Genomic DNA, 24,268 nt, shown 5'->3' on the forward strand with positions numbered 1-24,268 from the left:
ACAGGGTTCAATTCTCAGGCTAACTCTTTTCTCTGTATACATCAATGATGTTGCTCTTGCTGCTGGTGATTCTCTGATCCACCTCTACGCAGATGACACCATTCTCTATACTTCTGGCCCTTCTTTGGACACTGTGTTAACAAGGCTCCAGATGAGCTTCAATTCCATACAACACTCCTTCTGTGGCCTCCAACTGCTCTTAAATGCAAGTAAAACTAAATGCATGCTCTTCAACCGATCGCTGCCTGCACCTGCCCGCCTGTCTAGCATCACTACACTGGATGGTTCTGACTTAGAATATGTGGACTACAACTACAAATACCTAGGTGTCTGGTTAGACTGTAAACTCTCCTTCCAGACTCACATTAAGCATCTTCAATCCAAAATTAAATCTAGAATCGGCTTCCTATTTCGCAACAAAGCATCCTTCACTCATGCTGCCTCGTAAAACTGACTATCCTACCGATCCTTGACTTCGGCGATGTAATTTACAAAATAGCCTCCAACACTCTACTCGGCAAATTGGATGTAGTCTATCACAGTGCCATCCGTTTTGTCACCAAAGCCCCATATACTAACCACCACTGTGACCTGTATGCTCTCGTTGGTTGGCCCTCGCTTCATATTCGTCGCCAAACCCACTGGCTCCAGGTCATCTATAAGTCTTTACTAGGTAAAGCCCCGCATTATCTCAGCTCACTGGTCACCATAGCAGCACCCACCCGTAGCATGCACTCCAGCAGGTATATTTCACTGGTCATTCCCAAAGCCAACTTCTCCTTTGGCTGCCTTTTCTTCCAGTTCTCTGCTGCCAATGACTGGAACGAATTACAAAAATCACTGAAGCTGGAGTCTTATATCTCTCTCACTAACTTTAAGCATCAGCTGTCAGAGCAGCTTACAGATCATTGCACTTGTACACAGCCCATCCGTAAATAGCCCACCCAACTACCTCATCCCCATATTGTTATTTATTATTATTTATTTATTATTATTATTTATTTATTATTATATATTTATTATTATTTATAGATTTTTTTATTGTGTTATTGACTGTACGTTTGTTTATCCCATGTGTAACTCTGTGTTTTTTGTGTCGTACTGCTTTGCTTTATCTTGGCCAGGTCGCAGTTGTAAATGAGAACTTGTTCTCAACTGGCCTACCTGGTTAAATAAAGTGTATATATATATATATATTATATATATATGTTTGGTAAACAAAACTACAGCAGAAATGTACCCACACAGGCACATTCCTCCTTCCCCCCATTCTGAATGAATCCAGGCAGAGCTGATCCAATGTAATTAAAAGGCATTGTGGTGTATTGAGAGGCTGTACAGTGTGTGTGTGTGTGTGTGTGTGTGTGTGTGTGTGTGTGTGTGTGTGTGTGTGTGTGTGTGTGTGTGTGTGTGTGTGTGTGTGTGTGTGTGTGTGTGTGTGCGTGTGCGTGTGAGTGTAGTGTAGGGTGGTCGGGCTCCAGCGTGGATCGCTAGTCAAACGAAACAATATATTCCACGGGACCTCAGGGTTTCCATCTGAGTGCTGTGCACGGCGCTGGAGCACACTGAGCCTGTTTCATGTGAAAAAAAGTTGATAATTAGTCCCTTAGTGACTCAATGGAGGGATTGAGGAGAGGAGGAGTAGAGGAGGAGGAGATACTTACGGTGGTACTTAGCTCCAACCTGACATTTGGGCTGGTGTTAATCAGAATAACTCAACAATACAATTCCATCACCCTACTCCCTTTATCGCCATAGCATCATCAAACCCTCTTTTTCGCTGCCGATACATTTCTATCGAAAATGGGGATAATTCGTTTCGCGGCAAACCTGTGTTTTTGTTTGCAGGGGAAAAGAGATCAAGCTATTGTCATCGAACATCAGTGTGCTTTTTGAGCCCCTTTCATTATTTTTTCAAAAGGAGCCTGATAATAATTAGCAATTAAAATTGGCCTTTTTTTGCCTCATCTTTCTCTAATTAGCTTTACAGAGACATTGGGCTGTACATCTCTGTAGTTTTGGGTCTCACACACACATATACACACACACACACTCCACAAACACAAACGCGCACGCACACACACCGAGAAAAGTCTTACCATGAAACCATGGCAACATATCATGTCTTGTTTTGCCAGTGATCCCAGCTAACCCTGTCATGTCTCCTCTAAATCAATGAAATCACATTTATAAATGGACAGAAGAAAATGTAATCGATAAACAGACAATGACACATCATATTGTCAATAGAGATTGTACATTTTCTACATATATTCAAAATAGTCAACCTATTGTCAGTATTGCTATGTCCTCATCAAGGAAATATGTGTTGTGTTTATTAGGCACCAAACGGAAGAGAATGGATTGAAACACCTGGACTTGTCCAATAAGAACCCCTTGTTTTCTCTCAGATACTTGTTTCGATGTATCACATATGGGGATTCACCAGTATCACCAATACTCTCAGAAGGACCTATCAAAAGCGTCTGTTGGAGACAGACAGGTTGAGTGACGAATGAGGTGAGCCCCTCACCTCCTAATAAGGAGCCACTCTCCCACCCTCTGGTCATTCTCGCTTCTCTTCCTCATAAAGAGCATTACTCTCCAGCTCTCCCGATGACTGGATCCCTGTTTTCCTGCTTAACTGCTCACAAGTGAACCGTGGAGGACATCGCTGCCGAGCGTAGGTCTTCAGACCCTGTCGAGAGGTTGACCAAAAGATTTTTGCTTTGTGTAGAAATGTATTTTCTACTTCTCAATCTCCAGTTGCACAAAAAAGTATGTGAACCCTTTGGAATTACCTGTATTTCTGCATAAATTGGTCATAAAATTTGATCTGATCTTCAACAATAGACAAACACAGTCTGCTTAAACAAATAACACACAAACAATTATTTGTTTTCACATCTTTATTGAACAGACTGTGTAAATATTCACAGTGTAGGGTGGAAAAAGTATGTGAACCCTTGGATTTAATAACTGGCTGACCCTCCTTTGGCAGCAATAACCTCAACCAAACGTTTTCTGTAGTTGCAGATCAGACCTGCACAACGGTCAGGAGGCATTTTAGACCATTCCTCTTTACATTTCAGCAATATTCTTGAGATGTCTGGTGTGAACTGCTCTCTTGAGGTCATGCCACAGCATCTCAATCAGGTTGAGGTCAGGACTCTCACTGGGCCTCTCCAGAAGGCGTATTTCATTCTGTTGTTGATTTACTTCTGTATTTTGGGTCGTTGTCCTGTTGCATCACCCAACTTCTGTTGAGCTTCAATTGGCGGACAGATAGCCTTACATTCTCCTGCAAAATGTCTTGATAAACTTGGGATCTCATTTTTCCTTCTGATAGCAAGCTGTTCAGGCCCTGAGGCAGCCCCAAACCATTATGCTCTCTCCACCATACTTTACAGTTGGGATGAGGTTTTGATGTTGGTGTGCTGTGCCTTTTTTTCTCCACACATAGTGTTGTGTGTTCCTTCCAAACAACTCAACTTTAGTTTAATCTGTCCACAGAATATTTTGCCAGTAGCGCTGTGAACATCCAGGTGCTCTTTTTGAATAGTTCAGACGTGCAGCAATGTTTGTTTTGGACAGCAGTGGCTTCTTCCGTGGTGTCCTCCCATTAACACCATTCTTGTTTAGTGTTTTACGTATTGTAGACTCATCAAAAGAGATGTTAGCGTGTTCCAGAGATTTCTGTAAATCTTTAGCTGACACTCTAGGATTCTTCTTAACCTCATTGAGCATTCTGCACTGTGCAGTCATCTTTGCAGGATGACCACTCCTAGGGAGAGTAGCAACAGTGCTGAACTTTCTCCATTTATAGACAATTTGTCTTTCCGTGGACTGATGAACATCAAAGCTTTTAGAGATACTTTTGTAAGCCTTTTCAGTTTTATGCAAATCAACAATTCTTAATCTGTTGAGGACAGACGTTCCGCTAGCGGAAGCCTGCGGAACCCCTAGCCAACAGCCAATGGCATCGCACGGCGCGAAATACAAAACCAACTAAAATACCACAATTCAATTTTCTCAAACAATCAACTATTTTACACCAATTTAAAGATAAGACTCTTGTTAATCTAGCCACATTGTCCGATTTCAAAAAGGCTTTACAGCGAAAGCAAAACATTAGATTATGTTAGGAGAGTACATAGACACAAATAATCACACTGCCATTTTCCAAGCAAGCATATATGTCACATAAACCCAAACCACAGCTAAATGCAGCACTAACCTTTGATGATCTTCATCAGATGACACTCCTAGGACATTATGTTATACAATACATGCATGTTTTGTTCAATCAAGTTCATATTTATATCAAAAACCAGCTTTTTACATTAGCATGTGATGTTCAGAACTAGCATACCCACCGCAAACTTCCGGTGAATTTACTAAATTACTCACGATAAACGTTCACAAAATACATAACAATTATTTTAAGAATTATAGATACAGAACTCCTTTATGCAATCGCGGTGTCAGATTGTAAAATAGCTTTTCGGCGAAAGCACATTTTGCAATATTCTGAGTACATAGCTCGGCCATCACGGCTAGCTATTTTGACACCCACCAAGTTTGGGACAACCTAAACTCAGAATTACTATTAGAAAAATTGGATTACCTTTGCTGTTCTTTGTCAGAATGCACTCCCAGGACTTATACTTCAACAACAAATGTTGTTTTGGTTCCAAATAATCCATAGTTATATTCAAATAGCTCCGTTTTGTTCGTGTGTTCAGGTCACTATCTGAAGGGTGACGCACGAGCGCATTTCGTGACAAAAAAATTCTAAATATTCCATTACCGTACTTCGAAGCATGTCAAACGCTGTTTAAAATCCATTTTTATGTTATTTTTCTCGTAAAATAGCGATAATATTCCAACCGGGCAACGTTGTATTCATTCAAAGGCTGAAAGAAAAAAATGGAATAGTCTCTTGACCGCGCATCTCCAGTGTCACTGTCCCCAGGCTGACCACTCACAAATTCTCCTGCTGTTCTTCGCCCAGAGACAGCAGACACCCCATTCCACTTTCTGGCGGCTTTAGAGAGCCAATGGAAGCCTAAGAAAATGTCACGCTACAGCACAGATGCTGTATTTTCGATAGAGATGCAACAGAAGGACAACAAATGGTCAGACAGGGCACTTCCTGTATGGAATCTTCTCAGGTTTTGGCCTGCCATATGAGTTCTATTATACTCACAGACGCCATTCAAACAGTTTTAGAAACTTTAGAGTGTTTTCTATCCAAATCTACTAATTATATGCGTATTCTAGTTTCTGGGCATGAGTAGTAACCAGATTAAATCGGGTACGTTTTTTATCCGGCCGTGAAAATGCTGCCCCCTATCCCAAAGGAGTTAATCTTAGGTCATCTTAGATCTCATTTGTTCGAGGCAGGTTCACATCAGGCAATGCTTCTTGTGAATAGCAAACTCAAATGTTGTGAGTGTTTTTTATAGGGCAGGGCAGCTCTATCCAACATCTCCAATCTCATCTCATTGATTGGACTCCATGTTAGCTGACTCCTGACTCCAATTCGTTTTTGGAGAAGTCATTAGCCTAAGGGTTCACATACTTTTTCCAACCTACACTGTGAATATTTAAATTATGTATTCAATATAGACAAGAAAAATACAATAATTTGTGTTATTAGTTTAAGCACACTGTGTTTGTCTATTGTGGTGACTTAGATGAAGATCAGATCAAATGTTATGACCAATTTGTGCATAAATCCAGCTAATTCCAAAGGGTTCACATACTTTTTCTTGCCACTGCAGCTTCATGGCTAGCTACTGAGACTCGGTTAGCCCATGCTGCAAGGCATAGGCTAACTTGGCTAGCTCTCTAAGAGGCAAGCTAACCTCACTAGCATACCCTACCTGCAACATGGTAGCATTGCTTGCTCCCTTCTCTCGTATAGCTTAACCTATGTCTCCATCTCTTTCTGTCATCGGAGCACACTATCCAACTCTGCCCCCACTCGGTTTCCTTCAGCCAGCACTGGGCTAGCTACAGCATAACTTCACCACGAGGTAAGCTGATAGCTAGCTAACGCCCCACTAGCCTCGCAGCTATGGCTTTCTAATGTTCTGATTATTGCTAGCTATTAGACGCAAGGCTTTTAACTAGCTAGCTTATAACACCGTTTACACAAACTACCGTTTGCTAGTCACCAGCTGCAAGGCTTCTAACTAACTAGTCCTCGTAGCAAGCCTTATTCCTCACAATGTTGTTTGGGCTCCTCCATGTCTGCAAGCGAGCCGTGGCCAGACTCGACATCGAGTGGCCATCTCCCATAGGGACCGATACGTTAAGGAACCTATACAACGGGAAGAGACTCCCACCTCATACAGCCCTGGTAAACAACTGCTCCCCACGGTACCAGCTTACCTCAGGTAAGCTAAGAGCTTGTGGGACAGACCCCTCAATAGCAAAATCCTTGCTAGGGGCACCCCGAGCCTGGACATGCACAATATGGGGGAATCTGGGTTTGGCAACACTCCCACGGTGGAGCCGTCACTGGCTTAACACTTCAGCCCCTCATGCCATGTTACTAACGACACCGGCACCTCACTCCCTAGAAAGATGGAGAGCTTTACTGCCTCCATTTTTAAGAAGACATACAAAGCTTCGGCCCAAGCAATCATAGCTCTCAATGTGACCTCTGTATTGTTGGCTTATCAGGCTGAGCTACTGAAGGAGGTGAGGAAGCAACTGCCTTGGACACCTTACATCCAGATGCTTGGGTGGAGACCTGTATGATTACAGACCTAAACCTGTGTGCCTCCCGTAGTGCCATTTAAGGCTGTGGTCGTACCATGAGCCTAGCAATGGTGGGAGAAAGGGCACTTTGGCTGAGCTTATCCAGTTTAACAGACAAATGTGCTTCAATCTATAGCTAGAGGACTCCCGATATCTCCAGGAGTTTGTGTTTTAATCTATTTTGTCTAGTACTGTATTTTGCTAGCTAGGGCCATCTACTTTAATTGCTGTCTGTCTTCCCATAACTTGCATCTGGTTGTTGACACATCAACCAGGATTAAGGGGTAGGGTAATTTGTGACTGTTGTTGTTTTGGTATTCTGTGGCTGTATTGGAGGAGTGTGGTTTCTCCTTTCCTAGACAGTCAGCAGTTAGTACCGGAAGGTGTGCTCTTCACCTCTGCTAGGCAATTAGCAATTAGTGTTAGTACTTCAGTCTCCGCTGTTTTCTCAGCGGCAGCAGTAAGTGTCGGTCGTGTCAGAGGTAGTCTCGTCGCCAAAATGAAGACGGTTCTGCCGAGTTGTTCTGCCGAGATGTTCTGCCGAGTTGTTCAAGGAAGGAAAGAGAGGAAGGCTCTCCACCACTCTTTCACTTGAGTATCTTACATAGTTATTTTCAGATCTCATTTTGGTCTTTTGTAGGTTTGGAAACTACTGTATGTGTATGTTTTCTATACCTGTTCGCTCCTCTCCCTGTAGGCGTTACAGATGCTCCCCACCCCTTGGCTGAAATCCTTCTAATTTTGTGTGCCCTGCGCGCACAACCCATGTGCAATTCCTGGTTTCCGGCAGCGTTTAAAACTTCCGATCTGTGGTCAAAAACGCGGACTTCATCACAGCCTATGCTGCCCTTCAGTCTCTAAACATTTTGGGCCTGATGGAGACATGGATCACCCCAGAAAACACTTCTACTCCAGCTGCTCTCTCTTCATCTGGCTACGTGTTTTCTCATAGACCAAAAGCATCTGGTTATTGCGGTGGTGGCACAGGACTACTCATTGCTCTTAAGTGGAGATTCTCTCTTTTCTCCCTCACTCACCTGCCCATCTCCTCATTTGAATTCCATGCTGTCACTGTCACTTGTCCACTCAAGTTTAAAGTTGTCATCATCGCCCACCAGGTGCTCTTGGAGTGATCCTCAATGAGCTTGACACCTTGATAAGCAAATTTCCTGGGAATGGCTCACCGCTCATCGTACTGGGTGACTTCAACCTCCCGATGGCTGCCTTTGATTCATTTCTTTCCACCTCTTTGTTTCCCCGCTTTGCCTCTTTTTGACCTCACCCTTTCCCAGTTCCCGCCCACTCACAAGGCAGGCAATACACTTGACCTCATCCTTACTAGAGGCTGTTCACCTACTAATCGCACTGCAACCCCCTTCCAGGTCTCTGATCACTACTTTGTTTCCTTTTCTGTCTCCCTCTCTTCCAACCCTACTCACTCAGCCCCTTCCCAGATAATAATGTGCCGCAATCTTTGCTCTCTCTCTCCCACTACGCTCTCCTCTTCTATTCTATCATCTCTCCCTTCTGTTAAATCCTTTTAACTCGACGAAACTTTTCCACCTTCTCCTCCCTCCTTAATCCTCCACCCACTTCCCTGCTCCCTCTCTGCGTACGGCTTTGTCAACCACTTTGAAAAGAAGGTTGACAACATCCACTCCTCATTCACTCAGCTTATTGAGTCCACTGGTCCCACTCACACAGAACTACCTACGCCTTGACCTCTTTTTCCGTCTCCCTCCAGATAAATTCCTATGACTAGTGAGGTCCGGCCGCCCAACAACCTGCCCGCTCAAACTCATCCCCTCCTCCCTTCTCCTGAACATCTCTGGAGACCTCCCATTCCTCACTCCCCTTCTCAAGAAACCAACACTCGACCCCTCTGACGTCAAAAACTATAGGACTTTTCTTTCCAAAACACTTGAGCGTGCTGTCTCTGACCAACTTTCTCTCTATCTCTCTCAGAACGAACTTGTTGACCCTAACCAGTCAGGCTTCAAGACGGGTCACTCAACCGATACTGCTCTCCTCTCCACACTGCCAAAGCTTACCCTCTCTCCTCTGTTGTCATTCTCCTAGATCTATCCACCGCCTTTGACACCGTGAACCATCAGATCCTCCTCTCCAAACTCTCAGGGCTGAGCGTCTCAGGCTCTGCACACTCTTGGATTGCATCCTACCTGGCAGGCTGCTCCTACCAGGTGATGTGGAGAGGATCTGTGTCTGCAACACGTACTCTCACTACTGGTGTCCCCCGTGGCTCGGTTCTAGGACCTTTCCTCTTCTCTCTATACACCAAGTCACTCTGCTCTTCCATATCCTCACATGGTCTGTCCTATCATTGCTATGCAGATGGCACTCAACTACTTTTCTCCTTCCCCTCTTCTGACAGCCAGGTGGTGACATGAATCTCTGCGTGCCTGGCAGATATCTCAGCTTGGATGTCGGCCCACTACCTCAAGCTCAGTCTAGACAAGACGGAGCTGCTCTTCCTCCCAGGGAAGGCCTCCAAGACCTCTCCATCGCGTTTGACAACTCCACAGCGTCCCCCTTCCAGAGTGCAAAGCAGTGACTTGCACTGCAGGTTCATGCTCTACAGCATCCGTAGAGTACGACCTTACCTCACACAGGAAGCGGCGCAGTTCCTAATCCAGGCACTTGTCATCTCCTGTCTGGACTACTACAACTCGCTGTTGGGTGGGCTCCCAGCTTGTGCCATCAAACCCCTGCAGCTTATACATAACGCTGCACCCTGCCTGGTGTTCAATCTTCCCAAGTTCTCCTAAGTTAACCCGCTCCTACGCAAGATCCACTGGCTTCCAGTCAAAGCTTGCCTCCACTACAAGACCATGGTACTTGCCTACAGAGCAGCAAAAGGAACTGCCCCTCCCTACCTTCAGGCTAGGTTCAAAACCTACACCCCAACCCAAGTACTTTGTTCTACCACCTCTGGTCTCTTGGCCCTCCCACCCCTATAGGAGGGTAGCTCCTGCTCAGTCCAGTCAAAGCTCTTCACTGTCCTGGCACCCCAATGGTGGAACCAGCTTCCCCCTGAAGCTAGGGCAAAGAATCCCTGCCCATCTTCCCGAAAACATCTGAAACCCTACCTCTTGAAAGAGTATTTTAAATAATCCCACAACACCCCTACCTCACACCCACTCCTAACCCCTTGCCTTTCGGGAACTAACACTCGCACTTTACTTTTTTCTCCCTTACTAGCACTGACTTTGCTTATAGCTACTTTATTGAGGAAAATGTACTTACTATGACTGATATGTGGTTGTCCCACCTAGCTATCTTAAGTTGAATGCACTAACTGTAAGTCGATCTGGAAAAGAGAGTCTGCTAATTGAGACAAATTAACAACATTTTAAAGAAAAAGGGAACCTCCTGGATGTCCCAGTGACAGCCAAGGAGTTGTTCGGGCCCACTGTCCCTGCCATGTGGCAGAGGTGTAACATACTCAACACAGAAATAAAGGTTAAATAAAACATTTAAAAATTAAAAAGAAAGCAAAACTCATTAGTTCCTGCATCTCACTCCAGTCTCACAGCTGGGAGGGGGCAACAAGCTGAACTGATTTCCCCGGCAACGCAGCAGTCTGCCAAGACTCAGGCTAGGCCCCTGAACTAGACCATTTCACACTTGAAATGAGATGTTTGGAGCAGCTTTGAAATTTGATGTTTGGAGAACGTGGATGAACGTCTAATTCTGCAGTGAGACTGTGAGATCTTGTTGCATGACAGGAATAATATTGTTTTACCAAATAAGGATTTGTCATAAATAATGCGACGCAATAATGTAATACAATTACAAATTTGAACTTATCTTTTAACAATTTCCTTTCTCAATATGGTAGTGTTAGCTGGTAGGGCATTGAACAAGAACTATCAACTTGAAAATGCAAACTGAAGTTTTGTATTTAAATGTAGTCATTGATTATGTTCACATAAATATTATATTGTTAATGAATGATTAATTCATCATTATCAAATTAGATTTTTTTTAGCAGCTATATATGTATCCATAAATGAAGGCTCCGAATCTGCAATATAAAGAATAAAATGTAGCTCCGGTAGTATGGGTCATATTTGAACAGTTTGGGCTAGAGCAGGGGTCTCCAACATTTCTTTCATAAACACTTTTTTTCTCGCAAGTTACTCATATACAGCCTGCATATTTTGTTATTGTGTAGGGCAAATTTGATTAATAGAAACCAAGACCACACATGTTGAACAAAAATCATTCTACTGTAGTCTACCTTGAGAATCTTGCCTTTTTAAGGGGTTTTACATTTATACAAATCTGTAGCCTGCATGAAGGACTAGGCTACTAAATTGTCGTTCTGTTTACTAGTGGCCTTTTGAACAACAACCAGAGTGAGTAGGCTACATACTACAGAAAAGTATGAGGAATAACAAGTGTGCTCTAAGCAAACACATTAACTGACCATTCTGCTTTTCCTCCAACAAACTTTTTTTTGGCGCTGTTGTTTGAAGCGCTGTCACCATGAAATACATTTTTCTTTTAAATATGTACTTGTCTCCGCAGCATACATATTTGATGCAACAAGCTTATTTGATCAGTATTGCTTACCAAGCCAAGCAGAGCTTTTTTTTTATCGAAACACAAATATCCTGTGCTTTCTCATTTTGTGTGTTGGCGCATACAGACACAGCTTGGCTACATTGTAACCACAAAGCAGCCATGGTGCGCTGCTGCGCTCACATATGGGGCTCAACAAGGTCTGTTACTTTTATGTAACTGAATGATAACATTTTAACAATGTGATTTAACCGATTTAAATTGGGAAAATGGATGCCAAAAATGCAAAATGGTGTTAAATGCTAAATATTTCACCAGTGGAAGATCCTCAGAGGAGGAAGGAGAGGACCATCCTCCACAGTGAATTTCATAAAAATAAAAAGAGATTTTTAGATAAAACTATACTGAATCTTTTCACGTCACCAAATAATTGATTAAAACACACTGTTTTGCAGGAAAGGTCTACAGTATCCTCAACAGCACTCTGTATATGATGTAGGCTGTGTGTAGCGGTTATGATATGGTTTGGCTTGGAAAGTTTATTTCGCCTGGTCACTTACAGCTGATGTGTTGTGCATTGAAGTCCACAAGCTAAGGGAAAAGGTGAGAGGAGGAGAGCATGCGTAGATGCAAGAAGGAAAAAGTGGCTGCTATGAAAGTTAACTGTGTTTATGTGTGATCATTCTGCCGATTCTGTTGAAAAACATTTATTAACATTTATTAAACAGAAGTAAACGAACTAAATGGGGAGAAACATACCTGAATTTGTCCAATAGAAACTCTTGTTTGCAACTGTTGGACTAATGACTACACCCTAGATCAGCTAGATGCAGGCAAGAGTGTGGAAGGTAGCATTGAATGTGTCACTGTCTGTCCATGTGTCACTGTCTGTCACCTGACATTTGTATCTCGACCTGTGTGCACCTACATTGTAAACTTTCATTCATAGGCTGGGTTGTAGCAACCTCATGATGGGTATAGGGAAAATTTGAGTATCGTGTAGTAGCCTGAAACTATCAATGTTACTTTGAACTGAGTGTAATAGAAAAGGCCATGCTCATGAAAAAATAAGATTGTCCTCCCTCATCTTAAACGGCACGGACCGCCACTGTATTTCACATATTTTAATCATGTAATATTAGGCCTACTGATTATTTCAAACTATCTACTTGTTAGCTACTCAATGACAGCCCGCAAACTACCGGACATGCAATTTTCAGCTAAGCGCAACCGTTTGTAGGCTGCGGTTTCCACTCGCTATTTGCATTAGAGGTCATATTGAGTCATATTCCTGTAAAGCTTAGAGAGGATCTCCTGTCAAATGCTGTTGAAGTAATATGGCTACAGGTTCACCTACCTCACCTAAAGCCCATTCTTGTGGGAAGCTGCTATAGACCACCAAGTGCTAACAGTCAGTATCTGGATAATATGTGTGAAATCTTTGATAATGTATGTGATATCAACTGAGAGGTATATTTTCTGGATGACCTAAATATTGACTGGCTTTCATCAAGCTGTCCACATAAGAAAAAGCTTAAACTGAACCAGTGCCTGCAACCTGGTTCAGGTTCTCAGTCCACCTACCAGGGTATATACAAACAGCACAGGAATGAAATCATCCACATGTATTGATCACATCTTTACTAATGCTCTAAAGCAGTATCCAAATCCATTGGATGTAGTGATCATAATATAGTAGCCATATCTAGGAAAACCAAAGTTCCAAAGGCTGGGCCTAATGTAGTGTTTAAGAGGTCATATAATACGTTTTGTAGGGATTCCTATGTTGAAGATGTAAAGAATATTTGCTGGTCTGTGGTCTGTAATGAGGACCAACCAGACGCTGCCCTTGACACATTTATGAAATGCTTATTCCAGTTACTAATCAGCATGACTGTAAAAACTAAGGCAGCAGCTAACGGGGTTCCATAATAAATACAAAAACTCAGAGTCAGAGTCTGCGCTACAGCAAAGCCTAAGCAGAATGTGTGCGTCATGGTTCTTACAGGCAATGTGAAATGATACAATGAATTTGCTCATGGTGCACGCAGCTCAAATGATATGTAACAACACCATTGGACCAACACCATCGGACATGAAACAACGATACAAATGCAACGGCGCAACTAAATAGAAAAAATATATACATTTTAAACACCAGTGGTCCAACTAGTGCTTTCTAACTGCACTGAACCAACTGCTCTGTTTGTTCCATTGCTCAGCCACCTATGACCAAATGATTAGGATTACTGCACGGCAGTTGTTTCCGTCTTCCTCCGGCTATATTGCCTGACTTCCCGAGAGCCCACTTCCCGCATCTATGCGGACTGACTTGCTGCATCCTGGTAGAAGCTACAACCCTGTGAGAGCCATGGGGGTGGGAGAGGGGTGGGAGAGCTGACACGCCCATGAAAATAGGGTGATGCCGTATAATTTTCCTCCTATGTTGGCTACCCTCTCTTTTCCGTCTACACAGAGCAAGTGAATAGGGTCTGGGACTCTTGGAAGAGCGTATGCACGCTCTCTGTTTTACAGTTGTTGCATTTTTCTTGGTAAATGGTATGGCTAAATAGATTGTTCTTGCCTACACTCTATTTTCCATGGTCTTATGCTCCTTGCAAAACGTTTTTGGACAGAGAGAAGGTTTTGTCATTGTTAAAGTCCTGTAGCTGCTTTTCTGGCCTGCCAAGGCCCCTACAGTAGTACAGTTTATTCATGTAATGTTGTTCCTAGGAGGGCACATCGCTTACACCCAGTCTCTAAGTCTTAGCTTGTCCTGGGACATGTTCATTGTGCTCAAGATACTTTCACAGCAGCTACTAGCCACTGATAAGCGTGGAGGTGTAATATTCCTCCATATTTTGCTTTGCTACTGCCCTTGGCGTCCTTAAGTGAGTGTGTGGACTGTGCTCTACCAGCCACTGTTTACGCATGCAGTCTGCCCAGGGTTTTTTCAGATTAATGTACCTAAACCCATCCTTTGGCCGAGGTCAACTTTTTCTCATTGTTGCACTTTGGAGCCTATGGCTTTTCGTCTGTTGCTGTCCCCAGAAGTGCGTACCTGTCATTGTCCAGTACATGGGTTGGGCATCTACTTGGATTGAACGAGAGGTCATGTTATGCCCTTCATGTTATGCCCTTCACTCATTAAGCAACTACCCTCGAAAGAGGATGGGCTCTTCTCCGACGATATCCTACCCGGTTTTTGGGGACTATTATATTGATTTATGATGGCGATTATGACAGCCTTCGGAGGGGCCTGAAAGGGCCTTTATCTACAGAGGCGTTTACCTCCTGGGCTCTGGTTTTTGGATATACACTATATATACAAAGTATGTGGATTTGGCTATTTCAGCCACACCCATTACTGACAGCTGTATAAAACTGAGCACACAGTCATGCAATCTCCATAGACAAACATTGGCAGTAGAATGGCCTTACTGAAGAGCTCAGTGACTTTCAACGTGGCATCTTCATAGGATGCCACCTTTCAAACAAGTCAGTTCTTCAAATTTCTGCCCTGCTAGAGCTGCCCCGGTCAACTGTAAGTGCTGTTATTGTGAAGTAGAAACGTTTAGGAGCAACAACGGCACACCAGCGAAGTGGTAGGCCACACAAGCTCACAAAACAGGATAGCTGAGTGCTGAAGCATGTAGCGCGTAAAAATCGTCTGTCCTCGGTTGCAACACTCACTACCGAGTTCCAAACTGCCTCTGAAAGAAATGTCAGCACAACAACTGTTCGTCGGGAGCTTTATGAAATGGGTTTCCATGTCCGAGCAGCTGCACAGAAGACGTAAGATCACCATGCGCAATGCCAAGATTCGGCCGGAGTGGTGTAAAGCTCGCAGCCATTGGACTCTGGAGCAGTGGAAACGTGTTCTCTGGAGTGATGAATCTCTCTTTACCATCTGGCAGTCTGACGGATGAATCTGCGTTTGGCAGATGCCAGGAGAACGCTACCTGCTCCAACGCATAGTACCATGGTGGAGGAGAAATAATGGTCTGGGACTATTTTTCATGGTTCGGGCTAGGCCCCTTAGTTCCAGTGAAGGGAAATCTTAACGCTACAGCATACAATTCTGTGCTTCCAACTTTGTGGCAACAGTTTGGAGAAGGCCCTTTCCTGTTTCAGCATAATAATGTCCCTGTGCACAAAGAAAGGTCCATACAGAAATGGTTTGTCAAGATCAGTGCGGAAGAACTAGCCTGGCCTGCACAGAGCCCTGATCTCAACCCCGTTGAACACCTTTGGGATGAATTGGAACGCCGAATGTGAGCCAGGCCTAGTTTTCCCAACATCAGAGCCCTACCTCACTAATGCTCTTGTGGCTGAATGGAAGCAAGCCCCTGCAGCAATATTTCCAACATCTAGTGGAAAGCCTTCCCAGAAGAGTGGAGGCTGTTGTAGCAGCAAAGGGGGGACCAACTCTATATTATTGGCCATGAATTTTGGAATGAGATGTTCGACGAGCTCGTGTCCACATACTTTCGGTCATGTAGTGCATCTCATTAAACTGAGATGTTGTGTGCCACGTATTGGGCTTCCCCTCACTTTGTTATGATGTTTTCCCCGACAGGTTGTTTCTGCACCTTCTTGGTTCTGATGTTGCACCTTCTTGGTTCTGACTACCCTGGCTTTGGAGAGCATGTTTTGCAGTACGGGAGTTGGCCATATCCCCATATGTGATATATCAAAACAAGTATTTGAAAGAGAACTTAAAGTACTTTTGAGTGAGATGTATCACCACACTCCCCTGCTCGCAAGAGCACAAGGAAGAGAGTCAAACAGACATGCCTGGATGAGATCTTTATGGTCACAAGGCTCACAAAATCATTTTAGACTCAAGCCACCCCCTATACCCGGACTTTGGACTACTCCCCTCTGGGCGCAGGTATAGGGCGCCCCTCGGCAGGAAAAACAGAACTTAACAATAATTTGTGCCAGGTGTGATATCCCTCCTAAATAGCTCGGGCTGATGTTCCTATCGACCCAGTAAGGCCAGCAGGCTAGTCTATTTTTATTGGTATGTAACTGTTATGAAATTTGTTTTGTATTTAAACGCCACTTTAAAAGTGTACATGAGACTGCAACAAAATTTCCCCATGGGTACAATAAGTCAGTAAGTAAGTGAGAATGACCAGAAGGTTGGAGTGTGGCTCCTTATAAGGAGATGAGGGGCTCACCTCATTCACCACTATACCAGTCTGTCTCCAACAGACACTTTTGATAGGTCCTTTCGAGTGTATCGGTGATCCTGGCGATCTCCATATGTGATACATCTCACTCATATTATCAGAGAACTGGGGTTATAAAAGTAACCTTAAGTTTTAGTTTTCTGTTGACAAATGTTTTGCTAAGGTGTGTCCTAATGAACATGACATGTGTCAGACTCACTTGGAGTGATGTATGTCCTAACATGAACACCATAAGTCACAGTCCTCTTTTCTATTGACCGAGTCAATTGGTTGGAACTCATTTGGGAGATGTTGATGAGGCTGATGTGAGGTCAGACAGACAGACCACAGAGTGGCAGCAGGCAGGAAAAAGCAAATGTCTGTTTGGAGGGTCATTTGTCACTGGCAGAGCCTCTCCTCCCCCTCATCTCTCTTCCTGCCCTTCTCTTGGCCTTATTTAGCCTCTACGTGTCACACTGGGGTCAGGGTGAACACACACACACACACACACACACACACACACACACACACACACACACACACACACACACACACACACACACACACACACACACACACACACATTGTAGTAAAGCGAATGACTTCTCATTCTTTAGACCTCATTAGGCGCTGATGTATCTCCTCCTCTCTCTCTCTCTCTCTCTCTGCTTCACAGCCCGAATATGTCTTGGGGGTGCGTGCGTGTGTCTCAGTGTTCACAGATATGGAGCCTGTGTGTGTGTCGGTAGCGAGGAGGCAGATCATTTCAGGTTCTTAGAGTTGGCTAGGCGGGTGGGAGGTCTGTTCTAAGTGTGTGTGTCAGGCAGACATGGTGACACCCGTCACATTCCACTGGCACAGAGAGCACAGGGGCTCCCAGAGCCCACTCAACCTGGGGTCAAAGATTAATAAAAGATCACACATAGATAGCCACTGCGCACACGCACAAACATCTATGCACACACCTCTCTCTATTTTATTAAATATAGCCCTGTGACACATATTCATTAGGTGCAAATACATTTCTATGTAGTGTACTGACATTCATTTAGCCAGGTGGCCATACTGTATTTATTTCTGATCCATCACAGAATCCAAGCTCTATAGTCCACATGGAAAAGCCGCTACTGTACGAAACAGTAAATATATGTAACTTTAATAGTAAAAAGTTTATATTCTTTCAATATTTTCAAATGCCAATACGAAAATGTGTCACTGGACGTAAGCTTTCTTTACAGTTTGATTTCATTTCAAAATGTAGCCATGTCCACACAAAAGTGTAAAGTACCCACCAGTAAAGTAGTCTAGGTGCTTAATTTTAAATGGGGAAGGAGTCATTTTAAAGAGTCTTCCATCGCTGTAATGCTGCCCTACATAATTCATATACTCCCGGGGAGAATTTCTCAGAGGAGAGGGTTTTTTTCTTATTTGATTCTCTTTCGATTTTATTCTCTCGAGAGAATCCGGAGCAAAGAAATATACAAGGGGGAGAATTTGCAATCTTTTTAATCTGTCTTGGATAAAGCATCTAGAGTAGCACGTTACCCACTTGTTTCAGGCTCTAGATCAGAGCATCTGCTAAGTTTTGAAAATGTAAATCTAATATATGTGAACTAAATGTAAATATGTATCGTCCATTTATACTAACCAAAAATATAAACTCAACATGCAACAAAAAAAAAAGAGTTCTGCTGAGTTACAGTTCATTAAAGGAAATAAGTCAATTGAAATAAATTCATTAGGCCCTGATCTATGGATTTCACATGACTGGGCAGGGGCGCAGCCATCGGTGAGCATGGGAGGGCATAGGCCCACCCACTTGGGAGCCAGGCCCATCTAATCATAATGAGTTTTTTCCCACAGTTTTTTCCCACAGACATAAATACTCCTCAGCACCTGGGATATTTTATTTCAGCTCATGAAACATGGGACCAACACTTTGCATTTATATATTTTTGTTCAATTTAGTTTATTGGTTGCTTTCCATGACTTTCCATTGTTGGAATGTTAGCCTCTTCAATCGTGTCATTAAGAGAAGGTGTACATATGGTGTACTTTTCAGGGCCTAAAATTAGTGTACAGGTATCCTCAATTCGTGATATATGAAGGTTTTTATACCCAGCATCTGAGAAATAATCAATATACGCAAACTCATGTGTTGATATGGACCATTTCGGTTTCCTCCAAATGCTAACCACCATTTCCTGTTCCCCCCTCTTTCTCTTTCCAGACGTGAAGAACCTGGAGAACTTCCACCTGGTGGAAAGCGTCCAGGAGCAGGTGAACGCGGCACTGCTGGACTATGTCATGTGCAACTACCCTCAGCAGACAGACAAGTTTGGCCAGCTGCTCCTGCGGCTGCCTGAGATCCGAGCCATCAGCCTCCAGGCCGAGGAGTACCTGTACTACAAGCACCTGAACGGAGACGTGCCCTGCAACAACCTGCTCATCGAGATGCTACACGCCAAGAGAGCCTGATGAGACTGCAGGCGGGACACTGGACCCTGAACTAGTTTTTGCGGTTTTGTTTGTTGAGACTCCAGCCCTTACCCGACTCAGAACAAACTCTGCCCATGTTAGAGCTAGACTTTGTGATTCTGGGGCGGGAGGCATCAGTCCTTTTCCTTCATCGTAATGATCAACCATCCTGGCACACAAACAGGAAAAAACACATGCAGAAACTGACACCCACACTTATAAATGCTGTGTATGCACACACACACACGTATGCAAAACACATATGCAAAAGCACACACGTTCAAATTCATACAATATGCATATTACACACACACACACACACACACACACACACACACACACACACACACACACACACACACACACACACACACACACACACACAACCTTTACTCTAAGACAGGTGTGTCTGGGGCCCTGGGTAAAGCTGTGAGAGACGGAGAGAAGCAGCGAAAACATTTGAAAACTGTACATTGGACTCTGTACATGGGAGATCATTTTTTTCTGCTTTTAATAAAACCACAAACCATCAAGGTGATACAAGGACTGGCAGACTGTAACTAAAGTAACAAACAAGCAAACCATGAGTATTCTGCACCTCCCATACTGTTGAAGGGTTTTGAGCAATGAAGAGTGCCAGCCACCCTATGATATCTGTGGTGAGGGTTTCAGAAGAGAGCAGTGACTTTGGCCAAAGGCGTGTGGGTGGTTCGCTCTCTTTAGACTGGCCCATGCTTTTCAGTGTTGGTACTGTATTAGCTGACTGCATTGGGCAGACCAGAGCAGACTGTCAGCTGGACAAGAGTACACAAGCTGCATGGCTAACAGGCCAGACAGACAGACAGCAACGAAGAACTGGTGAAAATGTCAGAACCAGACAGAGACTCGTGTGCAGCCCCAGTCACCAAAAATCAGATTAACAAAATTAATTAAAACATGACAGAAGAGAACAAAAAAACTATTTTTGAAAACATTAGTTTTTTCCTCCTCTTGGTCATTCTGAGGCTCCTCTTTGTAATCCACCCTGTAACCACCCCAAAAGGATCTCATATCAACAATGTTTACCATTTACCTCAGTAAAATGTGTTTTACACACCATAGATAAGTTCTTTGAAAGTTCTACATGGCTATTTTATGGTTGCATAGACAGATATGGAGTGTGCTCCCCCGTCCCCCCAAAATATGTATCCCTTTCATTAGAACTGGAAAGAAAGCATGATTCTAGATTTGAGAAACGCTGCCTTTTGTCCGAACAGACCAAAGCCTGCTGCAGAACAACATCAAACAAAAAAAGTAACAAAACCTTAAGTATCAGTATTATACATTTGTGATGTCACAGTTATGTGAGTCTTGCCTTATTTCATTACGATGCTAGCTAACCGTGCAGATGTGAATGAAAATATGTACAAATATATATATAAAGTATTAATGTAAAAAAATTAAAATAAGAATAATTCAAGTGGTGTTTACATTCAAGCGGTCCTGTGGGAGATAACTGTGACAAGGCAAATTGCAAAGCAATGATTTCCTAAAAAAAACTGAAAACACAAAATTGATTCCTCTGGTTTGCTTTCTTTGGTGTGTACAGTGTTTAACTTTTTTCTTTGTTTCTTTGACCAGTACTTAATTATGTCGTGAGACACTAAAATCAAAAAGGAAAACATTTAATTTCTAACAGTTTTTCTGTTGGCATTCAAAAAATGTGCATATTGTGTTCGAGTTCAGTTTCAGACACTTGTTTTATTTAGAATTGTTTTTGTTTTTCAATGTTCTAGCTTTCAATGTATGTCACTGGTTACGCTTAAAAATGAAAATAATTTATTGCGTCTTGGGGCTCTATTCAATTCGTAGGGCTGAAGATCCGCTTCATAGCACAAATTAAATTAAAGGCAACGTTCCAGCGGTCGCGGAGACTGCATTAACGGTAAATGCTGCATATGTAGGCTCAATTTGAAATGACCTTTCAATTTTAACGCAGAACTTCCGCGATACTTCCGCGATACAGATTGAATCCAGCCCTGGGTTTTGTTCTTGTGTGTTATAAGCGCAAGGTGACAAAGCTAAATATATTTGTTTACTGTTGCATGTTTTTTTTAAATGTATTGATGCAGTTCTGGAACAAAACAATTATCTTACAAATTATCAACGTCATTTTTTAAAATTACATGTCTATGGGATTCTGAGCTGTAAATTGGAAAAAAATATAAGTATTGTATTAAGTTAATGGGTGTGATTGTTACTGTCCTTGCATCAGTTGTTTCTTATCATTGAATTTCAACTAGCTTCACATTTCAGCCCTGTTTGTTTGATACCAAAGACTGCATCTGTCCCGTGAGCTGTGGTTACCTGTGATGTGTCATAACTGAACAAACAGCTTTCCCCCCAGCCGTCCAGGAGTTTGGCATTCCCTAATGTCCGTTTGTGGAATTACATTGTTGTCTTACACAAATAAGGCCTCAAACATTTGTGATATACATATATATACATACATATATATATATATCAGTCCGCCTGTCTACATTTTGTAAGTCATCTACGTCAAAACGGATCAAGGGCTCGATTCAATCAGTAGCGCTGAAGACCTGCGCTACAGCGCAATAGAAATTTAAAGGCATTATTCCCGCATTCGTGGAGACTGCATTCACGGTAAACGCTGCATATGTCAGCTGAATCGGAACCTTCAAATTTCAATTGCGCTACAGCGCTGCTCTTCAGCGTTATGATTGTATTGAGTCACAAGTATTCTTTACAGCGTGGAACCTGTGCTCGTTCCTTCCCTTATAATGTACACTTCAAAACCATCACATCATCCACTTCACATTCATCTGTGATTCAAAAATATTTTTTGTATCTACAGTACATACATTTCTGCTTTTGTAAATGTTAGTAGTTGGTTAAATAATTGATTCAGTATCCATTCTGAGCAGTGCGTTTTATAAAAGACAGAAAAAAGCTATTTTGGCTAAACCTTTGGCTTTAAACCTATGAAGTATTGTACTTTCTATTCTCGTCCCCTGCTTAACTATGGAAGCAAATTCATGCCAAAACAAATACAAATGTAGTCGCGATAGACGCACGTTATTATGAAATGCGCTGCACTATGGTGAAAAAACCCCACAGATATCGAAAAACAATAGTCCAAAAGAAATTAATTTGTTTGTTTTTATTTTGGCATGAATCCACTACCGTACTTAAGAATGTGTTTTGAATGACAATCTCTATCAGTCCCCCATCTCATTCTGTGTGTTCTGGTAAAGTTCTACAGCTGCCTTGGAAGTCCTCAAACACTCTCTCTCACACTCAGAAACACACTCACATTCACCCCCCCTATACTGACACCATGTCATGCCACTTCCTGTTCTGGGGAGTTTCTTTCAAAGCGGATGGACTTTTTCTTCATATTTCAATAAATAATTATATGCCAACACCGCCTTGCTGTCACTTCCTGCAGGTGACTCTACCGTTCATTCATTTTTACACAGAGTAATCATTATGCAACATGGTTCTTAGTTGCATTCCCGGTCATTTTAAGCAAATATGCACCTTTATGTACAGTGAAAATGATTATTTTTAACAGTGAAGAGTACTGTATGTTTATTTTAAACACATTTTTGGAGACATTGAAATCACTATTCCATGCTACTTGGTAAAAGAAAGTGCTGCCTTATTCTTTCGACATATGCATTTCTACAGCCTTGAATTCTCTTATCGTTTGTTACCTAATTAACAACACGACCGTCGTTCAACAAAACATTACAAAAAGTAAAAAATTAAATGACATACTGTACAGAGACAATGTGGAATCAGTATATAAAAAAATATAGAAAAATTAACACCACCTCAAGAGACAAGCAGACAAAGAAAAAAAACAACAGCAAAATGACAGAGCAGTAATGAGGGACACAGACGGGTTAGGCCGTAGGTTTTCTGGGGGTTAGGGTTTCGGGGAGGGAGAAACAAGACGTGAGCTCGACGTCCATCATGGGTACGTGAAGGCTACATCCACCTAGCATGGCCTCCATGGCTTTGGGAGGGTTATCCTGTCAAAAGAGGAAGAAGGCACAGTGAGTGGTGTGAGTGTGTGCGTATGTGTGTGGTTAAAGGGAAAATCCACACCAAAAAAATCCACTTTTGGTGTTTTTTTTTTCATTAGTTCACTGTTGATACGGCCTCGTTTTTTTTCCAAGATGCATTTTGCTTCAACATGATGATGTGGCCGGTGACGCTTTGCTTCTTGAAAGTCCAATATCATAAAAACTTGACTGCTGACATGCAAAACATTTTGTGACTGTATCAACAGTAGACTAATTAAAAAAATACCAAAAGATAGTTTGAGTGGATTTTCCCTTTAAGACATGGTTTTTAAAACAAAGTACCCCTTACGTAAAAATGGACATATCTTTGTATACACATAAAGATACATTAATAACCTTCACTAAATTATACTATTACCATTATTAAAATAGCACGTCATACATTGCAGTGCAATCTGACTGAAGATTCCACGTGTCACTATTCAATTCTATCCGTCCCAATCAAATATACACATTAAATATTTATTAGTAGCTGGGGTTATAGTAATATTATTATTATTATCATTAGCACAATGAAATTGCACATGCTGGTCAAAAAGCACCTGTCTACTACTTTACTACTATGCAAACTAACTAACTCCCAGCTTTGCTTGCAGTGCTTGTTCTCTCTACTGTCTGTAAATGTATTAAACCTTTTTTCACTCCCTGTGAATTTTTATAAATAATGTATATACATTTATACACAGGCACTAACAAGGGCAGCCTCAGGTAAAAAGACTCACAAATGTATGCTACTCGCATCCCTGAAGGTAGCAGTAGCAAAAACTCTAAGCTCCAACTCTAAGACAGGAAAAAATAAACAAATGAATAGATAGCCAAAAGCAACAAAAATAAACAGTTTCCCTCTAACACGCACACACACCACTGTCAGTTTCTAACAAGTGTCCCTCCCACCCTCAATGTCGAAACACCCCGGAGTTGTATCTTTGCTCAACCACTTAAGAATATGGCACCACATCATGCATGTTGGCTAGTTCTTCTCATATGTTCCCGGCACCTCCACAACACTAAGTCAACCAGAAGGGGCCGCAAGGAGAAAGGACTTGGACTTCCTCCAAGAGTGAGAGATGATGCCACTCAACAGAAGAGAGACATTTGAAATAGACAGGGAGGAATGAAAATCCAGAGCAGTCATTTGGTCCTGCTTTCCCCAGCCTCCTCTATCTACCCTGGAGGCCCACAGGGCAGCCAAGGCACAACGTT

The 24,268-nt window shown here is 42.6% G+C and overlaps 2 protein-coding genes across 6 annotated transcripts in view; one reads left to right on the forward strand and one right to left on the reverse strand.

Annotated features, from left to right (window-relative positions):
- The window catches only part of LOC106613481 (nuclear receptor subfamily 5 group A member 2), a 101,324-nt gene extending 81,903 nt beyond the window's left edge, over positions 1-19,421 (forward strand). For all 4 annotated transcript variants that reach the window (XM_014215753.2, XM_014215755.2, XM_045687281.1 and 1 more), the window contains one exon: positions 18,724-19,421. In XM_014215753.2, coding sequence (XP_014071228.1) covers positions 18,724-18,971 — 248 coding nt within the window. In that variant the 3' untranslated portion in view covers positions 18,972-19,421. The remainder of the gene's footprint in view (positions 1-18,723) is intronic.
- Positions 19,422-22,548: 3,127 nt separating this feature from the next.
- Positions 22,549-24,268, reverse strand: part of LOC106613480 (adhesion G-protein coupled receptor D2) — a 167,014-nt gene continuing 165,294 nt past the window's right edge. For both annotated transcript variants that reach the window (XM_045687280.1, XM_014215752.2), the window contains one exon: positions 22,549-23,011. In XM_045687280.1, the coding sequence (XP_045543236.1) occupies positions 22,883-23,011 (129 nt within the window). In that variant the 3' untranslated portion in view covers positions 22,549-22,882. The remainder of the gene's footprint in view (positions 23,012-24,268) is intronic.

Source organism: Salmo salar, chromosome ssa10 (assembly GCF_905237065.1).
Source record: "Salmo salar chromosome ssa10, Ssal_v3.1, whole genome shotgun sequence".
NCBI lineage: Eukaryota > Metazoa > Chordata > Actinopteri > Salmoniformes > Salmonidae > Salmo > Salmo salar.